General features: G+C 53.9%; 1 protein-coding gene across 4 annotated transcripts in view; it reads left to right on the top strand.

Moving 5' to 3' along the window:
- ABR (ABR activator of RhoGEF and GTPase) overlaps positions 1-18046 on the top strand; it is a 183658-nt gene that overhangs the window by 122398 nt on the left and 43214 nt on the right. For all 4 annotated transcript variants that reach the window (XR_007131702.1, XM_047757212.1, XM_047757213.1 and 1 more), the window contains 6 exons: positions 2385-2492; positions 5626-5686; positions 10233-10285; positions 10834-10974; positions 12626-12747; positions 14474-14639. Coding sequence is in view for 3 of the 4 variants with exons in the window: in XM_047757212.1 (XP_047613168.1) it covers positions 2385-2492; positions 5626-5686; positions 10233-10285; positions 10834-10974; positions 12626-12747; positions 14474-14639 (651 nt within the window). In the remaining variant the exon portion in view is untranslated. The remainder of the gene's footprint in view (positions 1-2384; positions 2493-5625; positions 5687-10232; positions 10286-10833; positions 10975-12625; positions 12748-14473; positions 14640-18046) is intronic.

The raw sequence follows: 18046 nt of genomic DNA on the forward strand, positions 1-18046 counted from the left end.
GCAGACGTGGCTCGGATCCCGCGTTGCTGTGGCTCTGGCGTAGGCTGGTGGCTACAGCTCCAATTTGACCCCTAGCCTGGGAACCTCCATATGCCGTGGGAGCGGCTCAAGAAATGGCAAAAAAGACAAAAAAAAAAGGCATTGCAGATGAGGAGCCAATCTCTGCCTTTCCCCTTGCCCTTCCACTCAACCTCTACGCAGATGCTGGCATGAATTTGGTGTGTAGCCTCTAGGCTGCAGTTTGTGTTTTTGCCACAGATCTGTATCTTTTTATGGCACCGAATGTACATTTAAAGTGCATATAAGTGTGTATATATATCCTATCTTACAAATTTTGCAATTTAACCATCATTCATTTTGAAACTTGTCAGTGCTGCTGCACAAAGATCTAGTTCATTCATTTTAACTGCAGTGTGTGTATATGTTTCCCTATTTGTTTCCATTCTTTTCACAAGAGAACGAGGAGGGTAAATATGCTTGTGCAATTTCCTTGTGAACACAAATATGCAAGTTTCTCTAGAGCAGTGCTTTCCAGTACAAATACAGTGCAAGCCACATAGATAATTTTTTTCTGGTGGGGGAGTTCCCGTTGTGGCTCAGTAGTTAACGAACCTAACTAGTGTCCCTGAGGATGCAGAGACGCCCTGGGAGAACAGACTGTATTTTCTTCAATTTGAATGAATGAGTGAGTTGAGTGAGTGAATAGGCGAATGAGCGCACCCTGCCCTTGAGGGATCAAGGGGCCAGGGAGAACTTGGAAGCGCATTGAATAGACATCAAGGGCCCGAGGCTTCTGTCCTGAGGGGCAACCGTGTAGCAGAGATGCCTATAGCTTCTCTAGCCAAGTCATAGCTAGGTGTGAATCCCGGCTCTGCCACAGGTTAAACCTGTGACTTTGAGGAGTTCCCATCATGGCAAAGTAGAAGCGAATCTGACTAGGAACCATGAGGTTGCAGGTTCGATCCCTGGCCTCAATCAGTGGGTTAGAGATCTGGCGTTTCCGTGATCTGTGATGTAGGTCACAGAGGCGGCTCAGATCCCACATTGCTGTGGCTGTGGCTGTGGCACGCAGCTGCACCTCCAATTTGACCCCAGCCTAGGAACTTCCATATGCTGCAGGTGCAGCCCTAAAAAGACAAAAAAAAAAAAAAATCAAGTGGCCACATTGTTTGAGTAAAAAATAAGCAAGTGATATTAATGCTAAGAATATATTTTGTTTAGCCCAGTAGGTGCAAGATATTATCATTTCAAAGTGTAATCAAGATTTTAATTAATCAGCTAATTTACCTTCTCTTCTGCATATTGAGCCTCTGAAGTCCAGTGTGTGTTTTACACTCACAGCACATCTCAGCTTGGACAAGCCGCATCTGAGATGCTCAGTATCCCCGTGTAGCCCGTGGCTCCTGTATTGGACAGCACAGCTCTGGGGTTTGTATGTAGAAGTAGTATGCTGAGCTGTGCATATTTTCAACTTCGTTATTGACAAATTACTCGCCAAATAATTGTACTAATTTACATCCCCACAAGCCGTCTGTAAAAGTTCCTATTTCCCTACATTCTTTCCAACCCTTAATATCATTAGACTTTTAAATTTTGACCAGATGGATGGGTATCAAATAGTACCTCATTTAATTTGCATTTCCACCCTTTGCTCCTTTAAGAGGAAATGCACATGCACAGCACAGAGAACACTTTCCATAAATATTTGAAGAATTGAATTAATGAGCCTTGGTTTCCCCTTTTGCAGTTGGTATCTGCTCTGACTCCCCGAGGAGGCGGGGCTTCTCTGTGGTCCTGAACCATGGAAAGCTTTGTATTAGGTTCGGAGGGACATGGGAATGTGCAGTATGGTTCCTTGGAGGCTGAGGAAGCAGGGACAGGGGCCAAGAGGCCAAGGGAAGTGGGGACTGCATCTTTAAATGCTGTGCCCCGCACTCAGCGAGGGGTACTGAGCAGGCCACATGTGCCCATCCCGCTCCCTGTCTCCCTGCTTCAGTTAATTCCAGGATATGAAAGACGAGTGAGGCATTAAGGGCTTCAAACTGTGCGACACTTTGATGATGCTAAATAAAGCCAAAAGCTGAGATGAGCTGAGTTTTTGCATGCCAACAAAGGCCCTGCCCTACTCCCCCAACCCCCAATACCCCCTTGTTAACCTTATTGGCTGAGCCAGTTTCCATGGAAACTGTCAAGTTCAAAGGGATGCTGTAGTATGTTCATTCTGCCTTTTCCCTTTGCTCCCAGCTAGCCATTTGGACTGAGTTAAAGATTCTGAGTGCTAAGGGAGCTCCAGGTGCTCTGGTTATGCTTTCATCCATTCATTAATCCTCTTTTCCCATCCCACTCCTGCCCTCCTCTCTCTCTCCCCTCTCTTCTCCTTGCAGGCCAGCCAGCTTGGTGTGTACAAAGCATTTGTGGATAACTATAAAGTCGCTCTGGAGACAGCTGAGAAGTGCAGCCAGTCCAACAACCAATTCCAGAAGATCTCTGAGGTGGGCTGTTCCCTGCACAGCCACCCTGACGACATGGGGTTTTGGGGGTTGCTCAGAGCCTTCCAGCCTTTGGAGCTCTTCCCCCTTGCTTGCCAGTGAGGAAAACAGCTCCCCTGATGGGTAACACCTAGCCTGACATTGGCTTTCTTGCACTTGACATTTTTCCTCTTGATAGAAGAATATCGATTTGTATGTGATTTTATTATTCTGTGTTAAAACAGGGGGGCAAAAAAGAAAAGAAAAAAGGCAGCGTTCTCCCACCCTGTAGTGACCTTAAGCAAGTCGCTTCCCTTCTCTTGGACTTACTTCCTCTTCTGTAGAACAAGGTGTCTGGGTTTTTCTAGCTCATCCCAAGCTTGCTTGACAAGAACCACCAGGGGCACTGTATAAAAGGAAGATCTTAAAGTTCCCATCATGGCTCAGTGGTAACGAACCCGACTAGTATCCATGAGGACTCAGGTTCAATCCCTGGCCCTGCTCAGTGGGTTAAGGATCCAGCGTTGCTGTGAGCTCTGGTGTAGGTCCCCCAGTCGAGGCTCAGATCCTATGTCGCTGTGGCTGTGGCATAGGCTGGCAGTTACAGCTCCCACTCGCCCACCAGCCTGGGAACTTCCGTATGCCACGGGTGTGGCCCTGAAAACCAAAAACCAAAACCAAAAAAGAATGCAGATCCCCAGGTACTGTCCTTGGAGCTTTAATTCAGAAGGGTTGGCGTGTGGTGTTTTTTTTTGCGGGGGGGGGGAGGTTTTTTGGCCATGCCTGCAGCGTGTAGAAGTTCCTGGGCCAGGGATCAAACCCATGCCACAGCAGTGACCCGGGCTGCTGCAGCGTTCATGACACCAGATCCTTAACCCACTGGCCACAAGGGAACTGTATGTTAACCAGCTTCCCCAGGAATCAGGAGACCTGAGGCAGTCCGGACCGGGTGGTCTTTTAAGATCCTCACAATCCCGAAGAGAGAGGACAGGGAGCCCTTATGTGCAGAAGAAGCCCCAGACCCTCTGGCTGGAAACATGCCAAGCCTTCCCACTATCCTTCTCTGCAGGGCAAAGATGCTTCACTGCCTGCCGTTGGCCCTGCTGTCTGGGACATTGCAGGAAGGAGTTCTAGGATCCTCCAGGAGCCCAGCTCAACCCTTTAGCCAAAAAGATCTCAGTGACACCCCTAAGTCTCTGGCTGCACAGTCACAGAACCCGGCACCAAGCTCAGGGCAGGAGAACTTGTGGTTCCAGGGAAGGGGAACCTTCTGTGGTTTTGGACGTCCTGCCTTCCAGGCCCCTCTCAATCCTTTGCTTTCCCCCTCAGCTCCAATGCCAGAAAGTTGGTGAGATGCAGGGTAGTCTTCATGAAACTCCTGGGGTTAGGGGTCAGACCCAAGTTTGGAATCTGCCCAGAGGCAGCCCAGGAGTCGGGCAGACAGAGATGAAAATGTCAGCTCGATTACTAGTAAAAGCCGGATTGGAAGAACAGGGACATGGCTCTGCGGCCACACTGGCCTTGCTAACACTTCCCCTCCACGTTCAGACACATCTGCTGGGGGCCGAGAGAGAAGGGCTGGGCTCCATTTCCTCTCCCAAGCTCAGGGATCCAGTGAGTCACCGTCAGCCCGGGAGGACGGAGTGGAGTGAGCGGTGGGACGGTCCCTCTACGTGGAGTAAGGAGGCTGGAGAAAGGGTGTCCCTCTCAGGCTCCCAGCCCTCCCTGGGGACAAATTGTCTTCCCCAGTCTGTGTTCAGAGTGGCCCTGCCAAGGCTGCTGGGGTGCCCAGGTCATGTGTGGTCCAGAGAGCAGGGGTTCTCCTCTGAGCCTGTGTTGACTGCTTGTTCTCTGTGGTGGGCAGAAACGCCTGCACCCATCCCCAAGCCCCTGGCAAAGCCGGTCGGTCCCAAGGGCAGAGCGAGGCCCGTGGCCACCTGCCAGTGGCTTCTCACCCTGATTCATGTGCGGACACAGTCACTTCCTACTGGTGCTGCCACTTAATTACTGCAATTAGGCCCTTCTGCTCTGCGGCAGAGTGATTTCATCCCTCTGGCTGCACTGGAGGGGGACATGGGGGAAAAAAGCTCCCTAAAGCTGGGAACCCAGACACCAGCCAGGGACACAGCCTTGAGAAGCTGAGTAACCCCCCTTCCCCGCCCCCCATGCCCCAGGCTCAGTCCCTGGGGATTTTCTCTGTCTAGAAAGAGCTTGAGGCAGGAGTAGGGAATGTGGGGCTCCTGCCGCCTGGGTGTTTCCTTCCAGGCACAGCAGGCAACCTCACCTGGTACCTGACCTTGGCCTCACCTCATCCTGCCTCCCTGCTGACAGCCCCCTTGGAGCACTCAGCCCTCCAAGTGGGGTTGTGTTACAGCTCCAGTTGCAGGTCACAGTGGTCCATTGGCCAGGGCTTGCACTGGAGCCTCTGTCTCTAAAGGCAGATAAAAGAGGTTAGGATCTGATAAGCCGTCCCTGGGGTCTGTTTCCAGCACTCACTCCCTGTCCCTTGGCATGGCGTCCAGGAGGGCCCTGGCCTCTTCCTTCCTTGTAGTTTCCTCTCGGGTGCTCAGCCCAGGTGCGGTGGGTGGGGTGTGCAGGTGGAGCTGGCGGCTGGCTGGGTCTCTCTCCATATGGAGCAGGTAGAACGTGGCTCCCTGCTCCACGCTGCCCTGCCCCATGCAGGTGTGTTGGACCCCTCAATTCTTATTTCAAGGGCTGCTTGTGCCCCAGGACCAGCTGGTGCCCTGGGGCTTCTCCCCTAAAACCCTGTGTGCCCTGGGCTGGTGTGTGCAGACCTCTAAGTAGTGGCTGCTGCCGGGGGCTTGCGGGTGGGTCCACTCTTGCAGCATTCATCCTCTGGAAGCCCCAAGAGTGGCCAGGGATGGGTTTGAGGGGCACCCTGATCACAGTCCTCTCTGGTACTGGGAGCCCCTCCTTCCTGCCTATACCAGCCACTGGACCCCACGAGGCTCCAGGAGATGATGGGTGTGGCCTGGGGACCCTGGAGGCCGAGAGGCAGAAGGAGGCCCCAGCCTGGTCTTTGTCTCTCTTCTCTGTACATTCTGGGTTTAAGCCCCGCTTCCTGCTGTGTGCACGATGGGGCGTGGGGAGGCCCAGGGGACGGGCCAGGTAGTGATTCCTCTCCTCTGTTTGGCAGGAACTCAAAGTGAAAGGTCCCAAGGACTCCAAGGACAGCCACACGTCAGTCACAATGGAAGGTACTTTGGGCAACGGGTTGGATTGCAGTCACCTTCCTTTGTCTGGCTTTGTGGACTCCGGGGCCCTGCTTGCGTGTGTGCACGCGCACGTGCGAGTGTGTGAGCGCGTGCATGCGAGGAAGCCAGCCTCTGTCCCCAGGCAGCTGGCCAGCTACAAACGTGCTCCTCCTCAGGATGCCAGCAGGCGGCTCGCTCCCTCCTCCTCCTCCTCCCCCTCCACGCGCCGCCCTCCCCGCCCCCCGCCCCCTTGCTAGAGGAGCACTCAGAAGCGGCTGCTGGATTCTGGAGGCTGTGCAGCGGCAGGCAGCCGGGAAGGTGGCTGGGTGGCCGGGCTGCTGATGGGATCTGGGGAGCCGGGAGCGATGGCCGCACGCTCCTGCCGCGGGGACGGAGGCTGCCATGGAAATTCTCCTCATCATTCGCTTCTGCTGTAACTGCACCTATGGTAACCCAGGCCCCCCTGTCACGGGAGGTGGTGTCTTCGCCCCAGGGGGCTGGCTGGAGGGGCTGAGACCTGGCCATCAAGGCAGGGAGGGGGACACGTGGCTGGATCCGTGTTCACCCCCGTGCCGGCCAGCTTCCAGCCTGGAGTTGAAGTCTGGGGGCCCCTCGGCACAGGGCCACTTGGAAATGGGGGACCAGGCGAGGAGGGTCCAGGTACCCCTCAAGGATCTGTGGGGAATTAGTGGCTTTGCTTGAGAGGCTGTGGGCAACTTCCTGGAGGCTGTTGAGGAGCGAAAGTGATAAGCCTGGACCTGCAGGTGTGGCCACCCTGGGGCTGGAGATGGGTCAGCAGGGGCCAGTGGCAGAGTGACAGATGGTCAGGACAGCAGTGCCTTGGACTGGGAGGGCACCAGCCCCAGCTGGAGGGAGAAGTTGGGAGTCTCTTTGTTTCCAGAGAGAGGAGAGGAGGTTGAGCAGCCAGGGTATTGTGTGCTCCGCGCGCAGATGCTGCTTCACTCTCTCCCCTGTGAAGGCGGCGGGAGAGCATGGACGGGGTTGGGAGAGCAGGACGGAATTGGGTGCCTCCCAGGGGGTTTGTTTCTAGCCGCTGGAGACCCTCAAACTGAGGTCTTGGCAGAAGGTCAGCAGTGGATGCTGGTGGGCAAGGGGGGCGTGGCAGGTTGCTGCCTTGTGAAGGTCACACACCCACCGCACTGTGGGGGGTGGGAAGGTGCGCCGAGCACCCTCTACAGCTCCTTCCGGGAGGAGGGTCCTGGGACAGGCTTGTGCTGTCAGGCACGCTCTTGCTCAGAGGAGGAGCACATGGGCCTAGGCAAGGTGGCGTGCAGAAGCTGGTGCGCCCTGCCTCCCGCGGCAAGCGGTACCTTAGGAATGACCCAAGCTGCCTTTGGCAGGGGCATAAGGGTCCAGTATTGCCCCCAGGCCAGCTTCTCAGAGCCGCTGCAGCAGGTGGCTAGATTCAGGACCTTCTTCCCTCCCACGGGGCGTTCGTCTCTGTGCCCCTCTCCCTCACTTTGCTTTCCATCTCCGTGGTAACCTGGAGCTCCTTATTGAAGGCTGAACAGAGGGGGGTGGCAGCTTGCTGCTGGAGTGATGCTGAGGTTTCCCGGGCTCTTCTCGGAGGCCGCTGTGCTGTCCTGCATTGAGGACTGCTCATGATGGAGGTAGCCTCCAAGGTCGCCCCCTCTGGCTGTCCCAGCAGAGCAACTGTGGGAACTCTTGCCACTGGGCAGAGGCTGCCCTGCAGCCCCGCCCCTCAGCCCAGATTTTGTCAGGCTGGGCTTAGGAGGAGAGCTGGACTTGAACCTGGCCTGTTTCAAGATCCGAGGAGAAATCCCCTGTTTGGTCTGGCCTAGGAGTCGGTCAAGTCTCAACTCTCCTCCAAAGAGGAAGCGATCAGCCCTTTGCTTCCTCTTTCTCCCCCAAAGGGAAGCTTAGTTTTAGTGACACAGGCCTGGGACCTGGAGTTGAGGGTTTCTTTGGTCCCTGCGATGCAGTCAGCTTCAAAGTGAGGGGTCGGGAGCGAAGGACCCGCTGACCACACTGTTTAGAATCTTCTCCACCCCTCCAAGGGGTGCTGGTTCTGGGTCCCAGGGAGACTGTGCAACTTGGGGCTCACTCTGCAGTTGTCAGCCCTAACAGCTGTCTGCTGAGCGCCCACTCTGCAGGGCGCTGTGCCAAACACAGTGGGGGTGCAAAGGTCAGCTCACCTGCTCCTTGGCGCCAAATCTTTCCCAGAATCCTCCCGAAGACCAGCGAGCTTTTGCTTCCCTCTCGATTAAGGAAAGAGCGCATGTAAAACCGCGCCATTGAACTCAGAGTAGGTGCCTGGCAAACTAGAGCGAGGCCAGCTTGCTGATGTCGTGGTTTGACTTCTCAGCCTCAGGAGTGTGGCTTGTGAACGTCCTGGTCGGGGAAGGCTTTCTGGAGAAGGGGGAGAGACAGGCACTGCAACCTGATGAATGGTGCCTGTCCCAGAAACAGGAGCCGCCTGGTGAGGCAGGGGGAGCGTGGGTGAAGCAGAGGAGGAAGCAGGCCAGCCTGCTGGAGCCCTGGAGCAGGTGAGGGCAGAAAGAGGGCTCTTCACCCTGCATTTTCGGGGGAAGCAGGTGTGCGGGTCCCACGAGGTGCGCGAACCTCAGGGCTGCCCTTGTTCCCTCCATGTCTGACCTTGGCCCCACGGCCCTCTCCCTGCCCTGGCCTCGCTCCCGCCTGCCCCTCCCCCACCTGGGGCTGATGCCTACGGACTCGCTCCACAGCCACAATCAAGTGGACTCTTGAGGTGACCGTAGGCATATTAATAACCCCTCTGAAACCCAACCTGCCATTTGTGCAGAACTCAGAGCTTAGTCAGAAACCTCTTCCTCCTGGGACCCGACAGAGGGGTGGAGGGAGCTGACACTGCAGTATCAGATTTCCCTGGGCTGGAACTCGGGGGCCTGCCCTGGCAGGTGTCTGCTGAATCTGCACTTTCTCTGGGTTTCTGGGGTTCGCAGGTTGTGATTTTCCCCCCCGCAGATGAGCTGAGCCACAGGTGGGTGTCCAAGACAGCCACAGAACTGGCCCTGTCCTGAGCTGGTAACTGGGCTGTGTCCTCCCTGTCCCAGGATACCCCCGACCTGGTCCTCTCCCTCCTAGCTCCCATAGCCCATGCCGAGGGTCTCTAGAAATTGCTAAGTTAAGAGATGGCTCCCATAATAAAGTGTGTCTGCATAAAGCGGTGGTTTTCAACCATCACTTGACATATAAGAGTGAGCGAAGGAGCTTTTAAAAAATGCTAATGCCCGGGTTCTGCCCAGCAGAGCTTGCTGGTTAGTTGATGGGTGCGGGGGAAACAGGCATTTGGATCCACGCTCCCCGGTGATCCTGATGGGCAGCCAAGCACAGCCCGCGGATGAGGCTCGGGGCACGCCACTGAGACTGCGTCTTCCCTGCAGGCAGCAGATGGTTCCCTCAGGTGTCCAGTTAGCAACACACAGGGTATTTCTTTCTAGGTCTTTGGGGGAACTCTTTGGTTTGGTGGCTGGCTAGGGCCTGAGTGTCAGCTCTGGGACCTGTCACAGCCTGGACCTGTGGGATACCCAGTCTAGGGTCCTCCCCCCAGACCATTGTCCTGCCTCTTAGCAGGAGGGCAGAGGTCATGGCCCCATGGACAGAGGCGTCCAGGTGCAGGTGCAGAGCTGAACCGCCCTTGCTGGGAGGGGCCGGGCACAGCTGCTCGCAGGAGCTTTGTGGGGAGTGTTGGTCAGCCAGCTGCCTCTTCCACCTGTCCCTGCTGAATCCCAGCCATCCTCATTTGCTGTCCTGGTCACTGAGGGATGTGGCCAATGGGGACCCTGCTGAGCTTGCGTTTCCCATTCTTCTCATGGGCTCTCATACTGGAAGCACCACCTGAATTCCTTTAGGAAGTCTTTGTCCCCTCAGCTTGAGAGCACAGCCTTTCTGTGGAGCCTTTCTGTGCCCCCCTGCCCCTCAGCCTGTCCTTGTCTGTCTGGGGTTGAGGGCATGGAGGGGGGGGTCTGCTTCAGGGAGATGAGGCCAGCTGTGTGGGTCAGAAAGAAGCGTGCAGTTTCCAGCTGGCAATGCCAGCCTTGGACCAGAGGGACATGAGAATGATGGAGCATGGGGGGGCTGCCACTCCGGAAAAGCAGTCTCCTTCCTGCATTCTGGGGTCCCAGGGTGACCCCCCCCCCCCCGCCGCGTGTCGGAGCTCCTTGGGGTAAGGCTGTGTGATTCAGCATGGAGGGTACAGAGGGGCATCTGTGTCTGCTTTGAGCCTGGTCAGGGATGGACAGGCCTGGGGGGTGGACGGCCCTCAAAGACATCATGTCTGCTGGGACAGGAGAGGAGGAGGAGGTGGAAGGGGCCTGGGCCACCAGAGCTGTGTGTCTGCCTTTTGGCGTTGCCTGGCCTGCCCTGGGATGAGAATGGAGGTGTGGATTGCTGTGGAACCCACTTTGGCCTCCTGCAAGTGGGCACCCAGGCAGCAGAGGGCTTTGGGCCGAGGGATGAGGCTGGTCCCTAAGGTCTCAGGCTGCTCCCTGTGTTTCATCTGTCCTGTCTCCTTCCCCACCCCCGACAGCTCTGCTCTACAAACCCATTGACCGGGTCACCAGGAGCACCCTGGTCCTACATGTGAGTGTCTCCCCCGTGAATGGCCAGGGAGGGTTAGGAGTGGGGTAGGGGGCTGAGCCTAGGGTGGGCAGGCGCTAGAGTCGCCGAGAACATCTGGGGAGTTGGGTAGAGGGTCCCTGGCCCCTGATTGTACCTGCCTGGCCAGTGATGACTGTGCTGATGGGGCCAGGGCTAAAAATAGCTTGGCTCCTAAGCTTGACTTTGGGCCAGATGCTCCCTAGGAGGCAGGTGCTTGCTGCCTCCCCATCCCTGGCCTGAAGGTCTCCAGTGTCCTTGGAGCAGCTGTGAGGTGACAAGAGGAGTGTCTCCCCCAACTGCTTGGGGAGATGAGACTCCACCTGACCTGCGCCACTAGGGGTAAGAGTAACGAGTGCAGCAGGGATAAAGGGGCCACTGCCTTCACCCCCGCGGCTCTGACCCTAATCTTCAGTTCAGGTTTTGCAGGCATGACCAGGTTAGAGTCTGGGTCCCTGGGCATTCTCTTAGCAAGGATGCTTCTCACTAAGCCCCAGCACTGCTCCCCCAACTGACAACCCCGTCCTTCCCAGGACCTACTGAAGCACACCCCCGTGGACCACCCAGACTACCCACTGCTCCAGGATGCCCTCCGCATCTCACAGAACTTCCTGTCCAGCATCAATGAGGACATTGACCCCCGCCGGACTGCAGTCACAACCCCCAAGGGGGAGGTGAGCTCAGGACCCAGCGTAGCCTCGCACCCAGGCTCCCTCCTGCATGCAAGGGCCCCGCCACCCTGTGCCCAGTGGCTCTCCAGCCCGGATCCCTCATTCCCAGCCAGAGAGAGGCCTTTGGGTCCTGGGCTGACAGCTTGAAGTCTGGCGTCTCATTAATCTTCCTAACAGTCCACTGGGGCAGAGAGGAAACTGAGGCCTGAGAGTCTCCCCACGCCTCCTACATAAGGTCTCTGGGCCGTAAGTGTCAGAACTGGGTCTTTCAGCTGGAGGTACCGTCTGCAAGCCTCGTGTGCTAACCCCTGCGCCAGGGCTCGGGCCAGCTCGTTCTTGCATGCAAACCCCCCCACCCCCGCACTGGGCGGTATGATGTCCTCAGGGTCCCCTGGAAGATAATGAGTCAGGCTGAGAGAGCTTGGGGAGCCTGAGGGAGAGGAGACTGAGGCTCCCAGGTGGCCAGACTGTCCCAGGTGGGCACTGGGATGGGGTTCAGCAGCTCCAGCTCCCTGGGGACCCGTTTCGGTGGCAGGGTGGAGGTAGCTCCGTGAGGGGAAGCAGTTTGAAGAATCAGAGGGACAGTGACCTGAATGGGTCAGCAGCCTGGCCCACATACGGGGCTTCCTGTCCAAGAGAGGTGATGAAGTGACATTTAGGAGTGAAGGCTGGGTGGCTTTATGTTTCTTTGTTACATACGAGCCTCCAGTGTCTCCTGGGGAGGGAGGTAACGAGGGGCAGGTTCTGGAGAGTGACTAATGGGGCGGAGAGCGCCGTCCCTGGGCGCACGCAGCTGCCAGCCCTGGTTTGCAAATCCTGGAATGTCACTAGTTTCTTTGACTCTGGGGACATCTGAAAAGATCTCCAGCAGCCTTAGAGCATGGCCCGTGTCAGATCATTGTCCCTATATCCTTGCTCCATGCTCACCTACATAGAGCAGCGTGTATAGGTCACGTGGCGTATAATATAGGGAGGCCCGAGACAGACTGACAGCCCCAGAGAAGCACGCAGGCCCCGAGGGCGTCTCTGCAAGTTCGCATGGAGCCAGTGCTCTGGACCAGTCAGAGCCCGGGCTAGAGACGGCGACAGCTTCCCCAGGACACTCCAGTGGCCCCCCAGAGGGAGGCCCAGGGCCTCCCACCCGCCTGGGGGCTGCTTGAAGAATCCACTCAGAGGCTGTGTAAACCAGCCCGAGTGGGTGTGCAGGTCAAGGTTCAGCTGAAACGAGGCAGGGTTAGGGGCTTTCTGGGGTGGGGTGGGTGAAGGTATTCAGGACCCGGGTGGGTCCATCCAGGGATGAGCTGTTGAGAGCAGCAGGAACGTGGGGAGCTGCCACCTGTTGATCCCATGTTACATGGCCAGGCACAGTGCTGTTTCACACGCACCACGACTCCCCTCTTGTGGGGTATCATTACCCCCATTTTATAGATGCTAAGACTGAGGCTCAGAGAAGTCAGGGAACCTGCCTCCACATCGCAACCAGGAAGTTGCAAATCTGATTTAGCCCATGCGCGTGACTCCAAAGCTGTTGCTCTCAACCACCGGGCACCACTGACCCTCCCTGAGCCCCCACCCCCGCAGCTGGATGGGTGCAGGCTGGGCCCTGGGCTGACTGCCCCTGAGCAGCTAGGGGTGGGTGTGCCGTCTCCCACAGACGCGGCAGCTGGTGAAGGACGGCTTCTTGGTGGAAGTGTCGGAGAGTTCCCGGAAGCTGCGGCACGTCTTCCTCTTCACAGACGTCCTACTCTGCGCCAAGCTGAAGAAGACATCAGCGGGGTGAGTGTGTGTCGGGGCCGGGGGGGGGGGGGAACAGACCCTATCCCCTCCACAGAGCCCCGCAGCAGCCTGGGGCAGTCTGCATTTTTTTTTCCCTTTTAAAAAACGTCTTAATTAATTTTATTTTACTTCATAGCCTTTTTCTAAAAATAAATCATGGTTTTAATTATAAAGATAATACAGGCAAATTACAGGGAAAAAAAAAAATCCGTCACCCACCCGAACATAAGCATCAGTCTCCTGCTGCTATATTTCCTTCTAGTTTTTTAAATGTTCTTATGTTTTTTTCATACACTTGTAATCAGAGTGAATACCCAATTTGGGGCTCTGCTTTTTCCATTTCACGTCATAAGCATTTTCCCTGTTGCTGCCTCATCTTCATAATCATCATTTTACTTTCCTGCGTGATGTTACAAGTGGATGTGCCATAATTTACTTAAGCATTCTCCTTTTATTAGACAGCTCTAAATTTTTGCTAACTGCAAATCAGTGAATAGTCATTAAATCTGCTGCTGCCATTTATTGAGTGCTTATGCCACTGCCAGGTGCCATGACAAATGCTTTGAATATATTATTTCTAATCTCCCCCCATGACTCCACAAAGTAGGTATTATTACCCCCATCTCACAGATGAGAGAAAAGGCTTAGAAAAGTTAAATAGGTTACCCAGGGTCGCACAACTGCAAGTGGTGGAGATGGGATTTGAACCTTAATCTGACTTGAAAGCTTCTTTCCAGGTCCATCTCTGTACCCAGAGTTATGGGTCTCTCTGTGTCATGAGCAGAAGATGTTATCCACTATTCATTCTTCCACCTACATTTCCTTAGCACCTCCTGTGTTCCAAGGGAGACAGGCCATATACTCAGTGTTGTAGGGAGGTGCAAACCAAAGTCCTGGGGGAAGTGAGAGGAGGAGATGATTCTAAAGCGGAGGTGGCAGTCATAAGCATATAAACCCCTGCCTTAAGTTCTTTGCCCATGGCAGACATTACTAATAGACCATAGCACCATTTCTCATTAGACGTGGATGTGGCTTTATAACCCTCAACCCAGCTCCCCTTACGGCTCTGCAGTTAACGAACCCAACTAGCATCCATGAGGATGTGGGTTTGATCCCTGGCCTCGATCAGTGGGTTAAGGATCTGATGTTGCCACAAGCTGTGGTGTAGGTCACACACACGGCTTGGATCCCGCGTTGCTGTGGCTGTGGTGTGGGCCAGAAGCTGCAGCTCCAATTAGACCCCTAGCCTGGGAACCTCCACTTCCACAGGTACAGCCCTAAAAAGACAAAAATAATAATAATAATCCTCAACCCAGCACCCCGTGTGACCTCTATTGGTAAGAGTTGTCCTTCAAAATAGCATCTGTAGTCTATCTCTAGCCTAAAGGGTAATGAATATGAGCTAATTATAGATAGGTTAGAAGAGAAGGAAGAGTGTGGGTTGGGGAATAAGAAAATACGAGACTCCTCTTGCTCAGACCCTAGAGGTTTGGGCTGTTTAAGAACATCAGTCATCCTGGGCCAGAAGCCCTTACTGCTGCCTGACCCTAGAACCTGACTGTCATTATTCCATGTGTGTTTTCTGATCACGTTCCTCAAGGGTGGGGACATTCTTGCCCGTGACAAGTTCTCAGTAAATCCCTCTCAGGTGGTTTTCAGTTCCGGCAATTCAGCCCTGAAGATCCACATTCCCTCTGGCTCACAACTCCCTCTGACTTGTTTGCAGGAAGCACCAGCAATATGACTGCAAATGGTACATCCCACTGGCTGACCTAGTGTTTCCATCCCCCGAGGAGTCTGAGGCCAGCCCCCAGGTGCACCCCTTCCCAGACCACGAGCTAGAGGACATGAAAATGAAGATCTCTGCCCTTAAGAGTGAAATTCAGAAGGAGGTGAGCAGAGCCTGGCATTTGTCTGGGACAGGAAGTTGGCGGGTTTTATGGGGCCCTTTAAGCTGGGTGTGCCAAGGAGGTGGAGGGAGGGCAAGCTCTAAGATTTGGGAGTCTGACAAGGGAGGCAGATGCAAGAAGGACTGGCCTCTCTTTATAATCCTCAAGATATATATACGGGCCCAGGCAAAGACTCTGACTGTGGCAGATTAGTACAGAGCATATGGAGGGCAGGCTGCAGAGTCAGGGCTAAAAAGGTAGTGGGTTTAATTACAGGAAGTTTCCTGGAGAACAGTGTATTTCAAACACTGTAGAAAATGAAAACAAGAGAATTAAAAAGTCCTTCTTAGGGGAAAGCAAGGTGTATGCGAGAGAAAGGGCCTGGGAGGCCTCTTAGAAATGGACAGATCAAGTAGGCCAATAAATAAGCAGAGAGTCCTTGGATATCAGTTGATCTAAAAACGCACAGAAGCTTGTGTCCTGACAGAGAACTGAGATTCTTGTCAGACACACATGGACCATTCACATTTATCACATATTAGCCTACACAGGAAATCTCGTATTAAAAAAAAAAGTAACAGCATACTAGTCATGTTCACAGACCACAGGGCAGTAAAATTAGAAATCAATGACTAGAGTATAGTTAAATATATGCCTGGGAAGCGAAAACTTTCAGGTAAAGAATAAATCAAAACGGAAACTGCAAACTGTTTAGCCCTGCATGAAAATGAGAGCACTACAGGAGTTCCCTGGTGGCACAGTGGATTAAGGATCTGACATTGTCACTGCTAAGTCTGGGGTCACAGTTCTGGCACGACTTCAATCTCTGGCTTGAGAACTTCCACATCCTGTAGGCAGAGCCAAAAAAAAAAAAAAGAGAGAGAGCATTAAATACCAAAACCCATGGATGCAGCCAAAGTGCTTATTAGAGGAAAATGTATAGCCTTAAATACACCTCAGGAGGAGCCTTCCCCATGAATTGAAGGAAGGACATGGAAGGGCTTGGTTGTTTGGTCTAGTCTCCCCTTGTCACCTATCCAGGCTCAACTTAGGCCTCACCTCTGTTGCTGAGCCTTCCCTGATGTCCACCTGCTATAGTCTGGGTTGGCTGCCTGGCTTCCTGGTCCCTAATCTTTACCTCTTTGCTTGGCATTACTGGTACCAAATTAGAATAGCACACTCTGCTTTTTCTTGTCTCCACTAGAAATTCAACTCTAGCGAGGGGGCTGTTCTCTTCTGTTCTATGCCCTAGTACTTAGAACATAATAAATGAGTGCTTTGGGTTTTTTGTTGTTGTTATTTTGTTTTGTTTGCTTTTTTTTTTTCTTTTGTCTCTTTAGGGATGCACGCTTGGCATTTGGAGGGTCCCAGGTTAGGGGTTGAATCGGAGCTGCAGCTGCCGGCCTGCACCATAGCTCCAGCCACGCTGGATGCAGGCCGCATTTGTGACCTACACCACAGCTCAGTAATGCCAGATCCTGAACTTACTGAGTGAGGCCAAGGATTGAACCCACAATTCTCATGGGTACTAGTTGGCTTTGTTAACTGCTGAACCATGATGGGAACTCCTGAATAGGTGCTTTGTGAAAACTGCTGAGGAATACACGAGCAGCTGGCCTCCAAGGACCCTTTCAACCCAGACATCTTTCTTTGAACAGGGTAGAGGAAGCCCACAGTGCTAGTAACCCCAGGGGATGTCCTGGGACTGAGGGTCTGACTGGGGGGTGTCCTTCTCCCGAACATCCAGGCCCCACCCTGCCTCAGTGGAGCCTGTTTGCGCAGCTGGCTCTGCCCTCCACCCCACCTCAGGAGCATCCTGCATCCGTGTTTCTCACCGGGTCCCCGGAGCGGCAGGCTTTGTGCTTCCCTCCTGCCCCAGGGGTGCAGACGTGGCCTGCTGCTTAGTTGAATCCATGCTCACTGACCTCCAGTGGCTGCTGGCCGAGGGGTGCGCCAGACACCTCGCAAGACCTCCTTGTCCAGCCTTGAAGGCAGACCTTCCCGTGATGAGAACATGACGGAAGTCAGGCATAGTGTTGTTCTGAGTCACAGAAGCAGCAGCCATTTATTCTTTTAAGAGTATTTTTAAACATTTTCTTCTCATCACCAAGGTAACACTAGCTTACTATAACACGAAATGCTCACAGTACCGAAGTGTATAGAGTAGAACGGTTCATCACCCACCCCCCGCTGTTACCCCTTTGAGGTGTATGCTTCTTGACTCGGCTGTGCTTAGTGTGTGTGTGTGTGTGTGTATTTTTCAGACACATGTGTATATATACATTTTTTAATGAGATTAGACTCCACATGTTGCTTTGCAATTTATTGGATCCTTAACAATTACATTCTGTTCTGGTGCTTGACTACACAACATGTTTGGTATTTAGATTATTTATTTATTCGTTTTGTCTTTTAAGGGCCGCGTCTGCTGCATATGAAAGTTTCCAGGCTAGGGGTCCAATCGGAGCCACAGCTGCTGGCCTACGCCACAGCCACAGCGACACTGTATCTGAGCCGCGTCTGTGACCAACACCACAGCTCACGGCAACATCGGATCCTTAACCCACCGAGCAAGGCCAGGGTTCAAACCCGTGTCCTCATGGAGACCGGTCAGGTTCATTAACCACTGAGCCACAATGGGGACGCCTAGATTATTTCTGATTCTTTAATCTGCATTCCTATTTCTCTCTGGTAGATTTGCTACAAGTGAGATGTCTGGGGCAGAGGGCTTGTGCGTTTCATTGCCAGATTTACCTCTGAAAAATTTGCATCCGATCATGTTCCCCCCAGCCGTGTGTCACAGTCACTGCTCCCCCACACTGTCACAGCTCCAACTGTGAGCAGTTGTCACAATTTTGCCAGTCTAGTGGGTAAAAAAAAAAAAATGCTGCGGAGATGAATTCTTGCTGTGGAGCTTGAGGACGGCATTGGAACTGAGACATGAAGCATAATAGCGGTTTATAAAAGGGAAGGGATCCTTTATAAAATATAAACTTGAAAGACTGGAGGAGACAGGGACACTGACTGAGAAGGAACGGCTTGTCGGAAGAAGAGAATAATACCATGAGGCGGCAGGGTGGGAATACATGCGGTGCATCCGGCTGGGCCTGGGAGCTGGAACCCAGCTGCGGGAGGCCCCGTGTGCCAGGCCAGAGGCAGGGGCTTTATGCTGAAAGGTGTCTGCGGTTTTTAAGCAGGGCATCCTTTGGGTACCCGGAACTTAATTTATGCTGACCAAGTGACAAGCCAGAGAAGGCTGATGCCACTGGAAGATTTTTATTCCTTCTCGTTTCTAAGAGACAGGGGCATGCCTCACCATGTAGAGCCCCACGGGGAAGCACTGGCTTTGGTCTAGAGGCAGAACGAGCCTTCCTGGAGAGTGGGGTGTGCCTGGCCTTGGGCCTGGACTG

This window comes from Phacochoerus africanus, chromosome 14, assembly GCF_016906955.1.
Source record: "Phacochoerus africanus isolate WHEZ1 chromosome 14, ROS_Pafr_v1, whole genome shotgun sequence".
Lineage (NCBI taxonomy): Eukaryota > Metazoa > Chordata > Mammalia > Artiodactyla > Suidae > Phacochoerus > Phacochoerus africanus.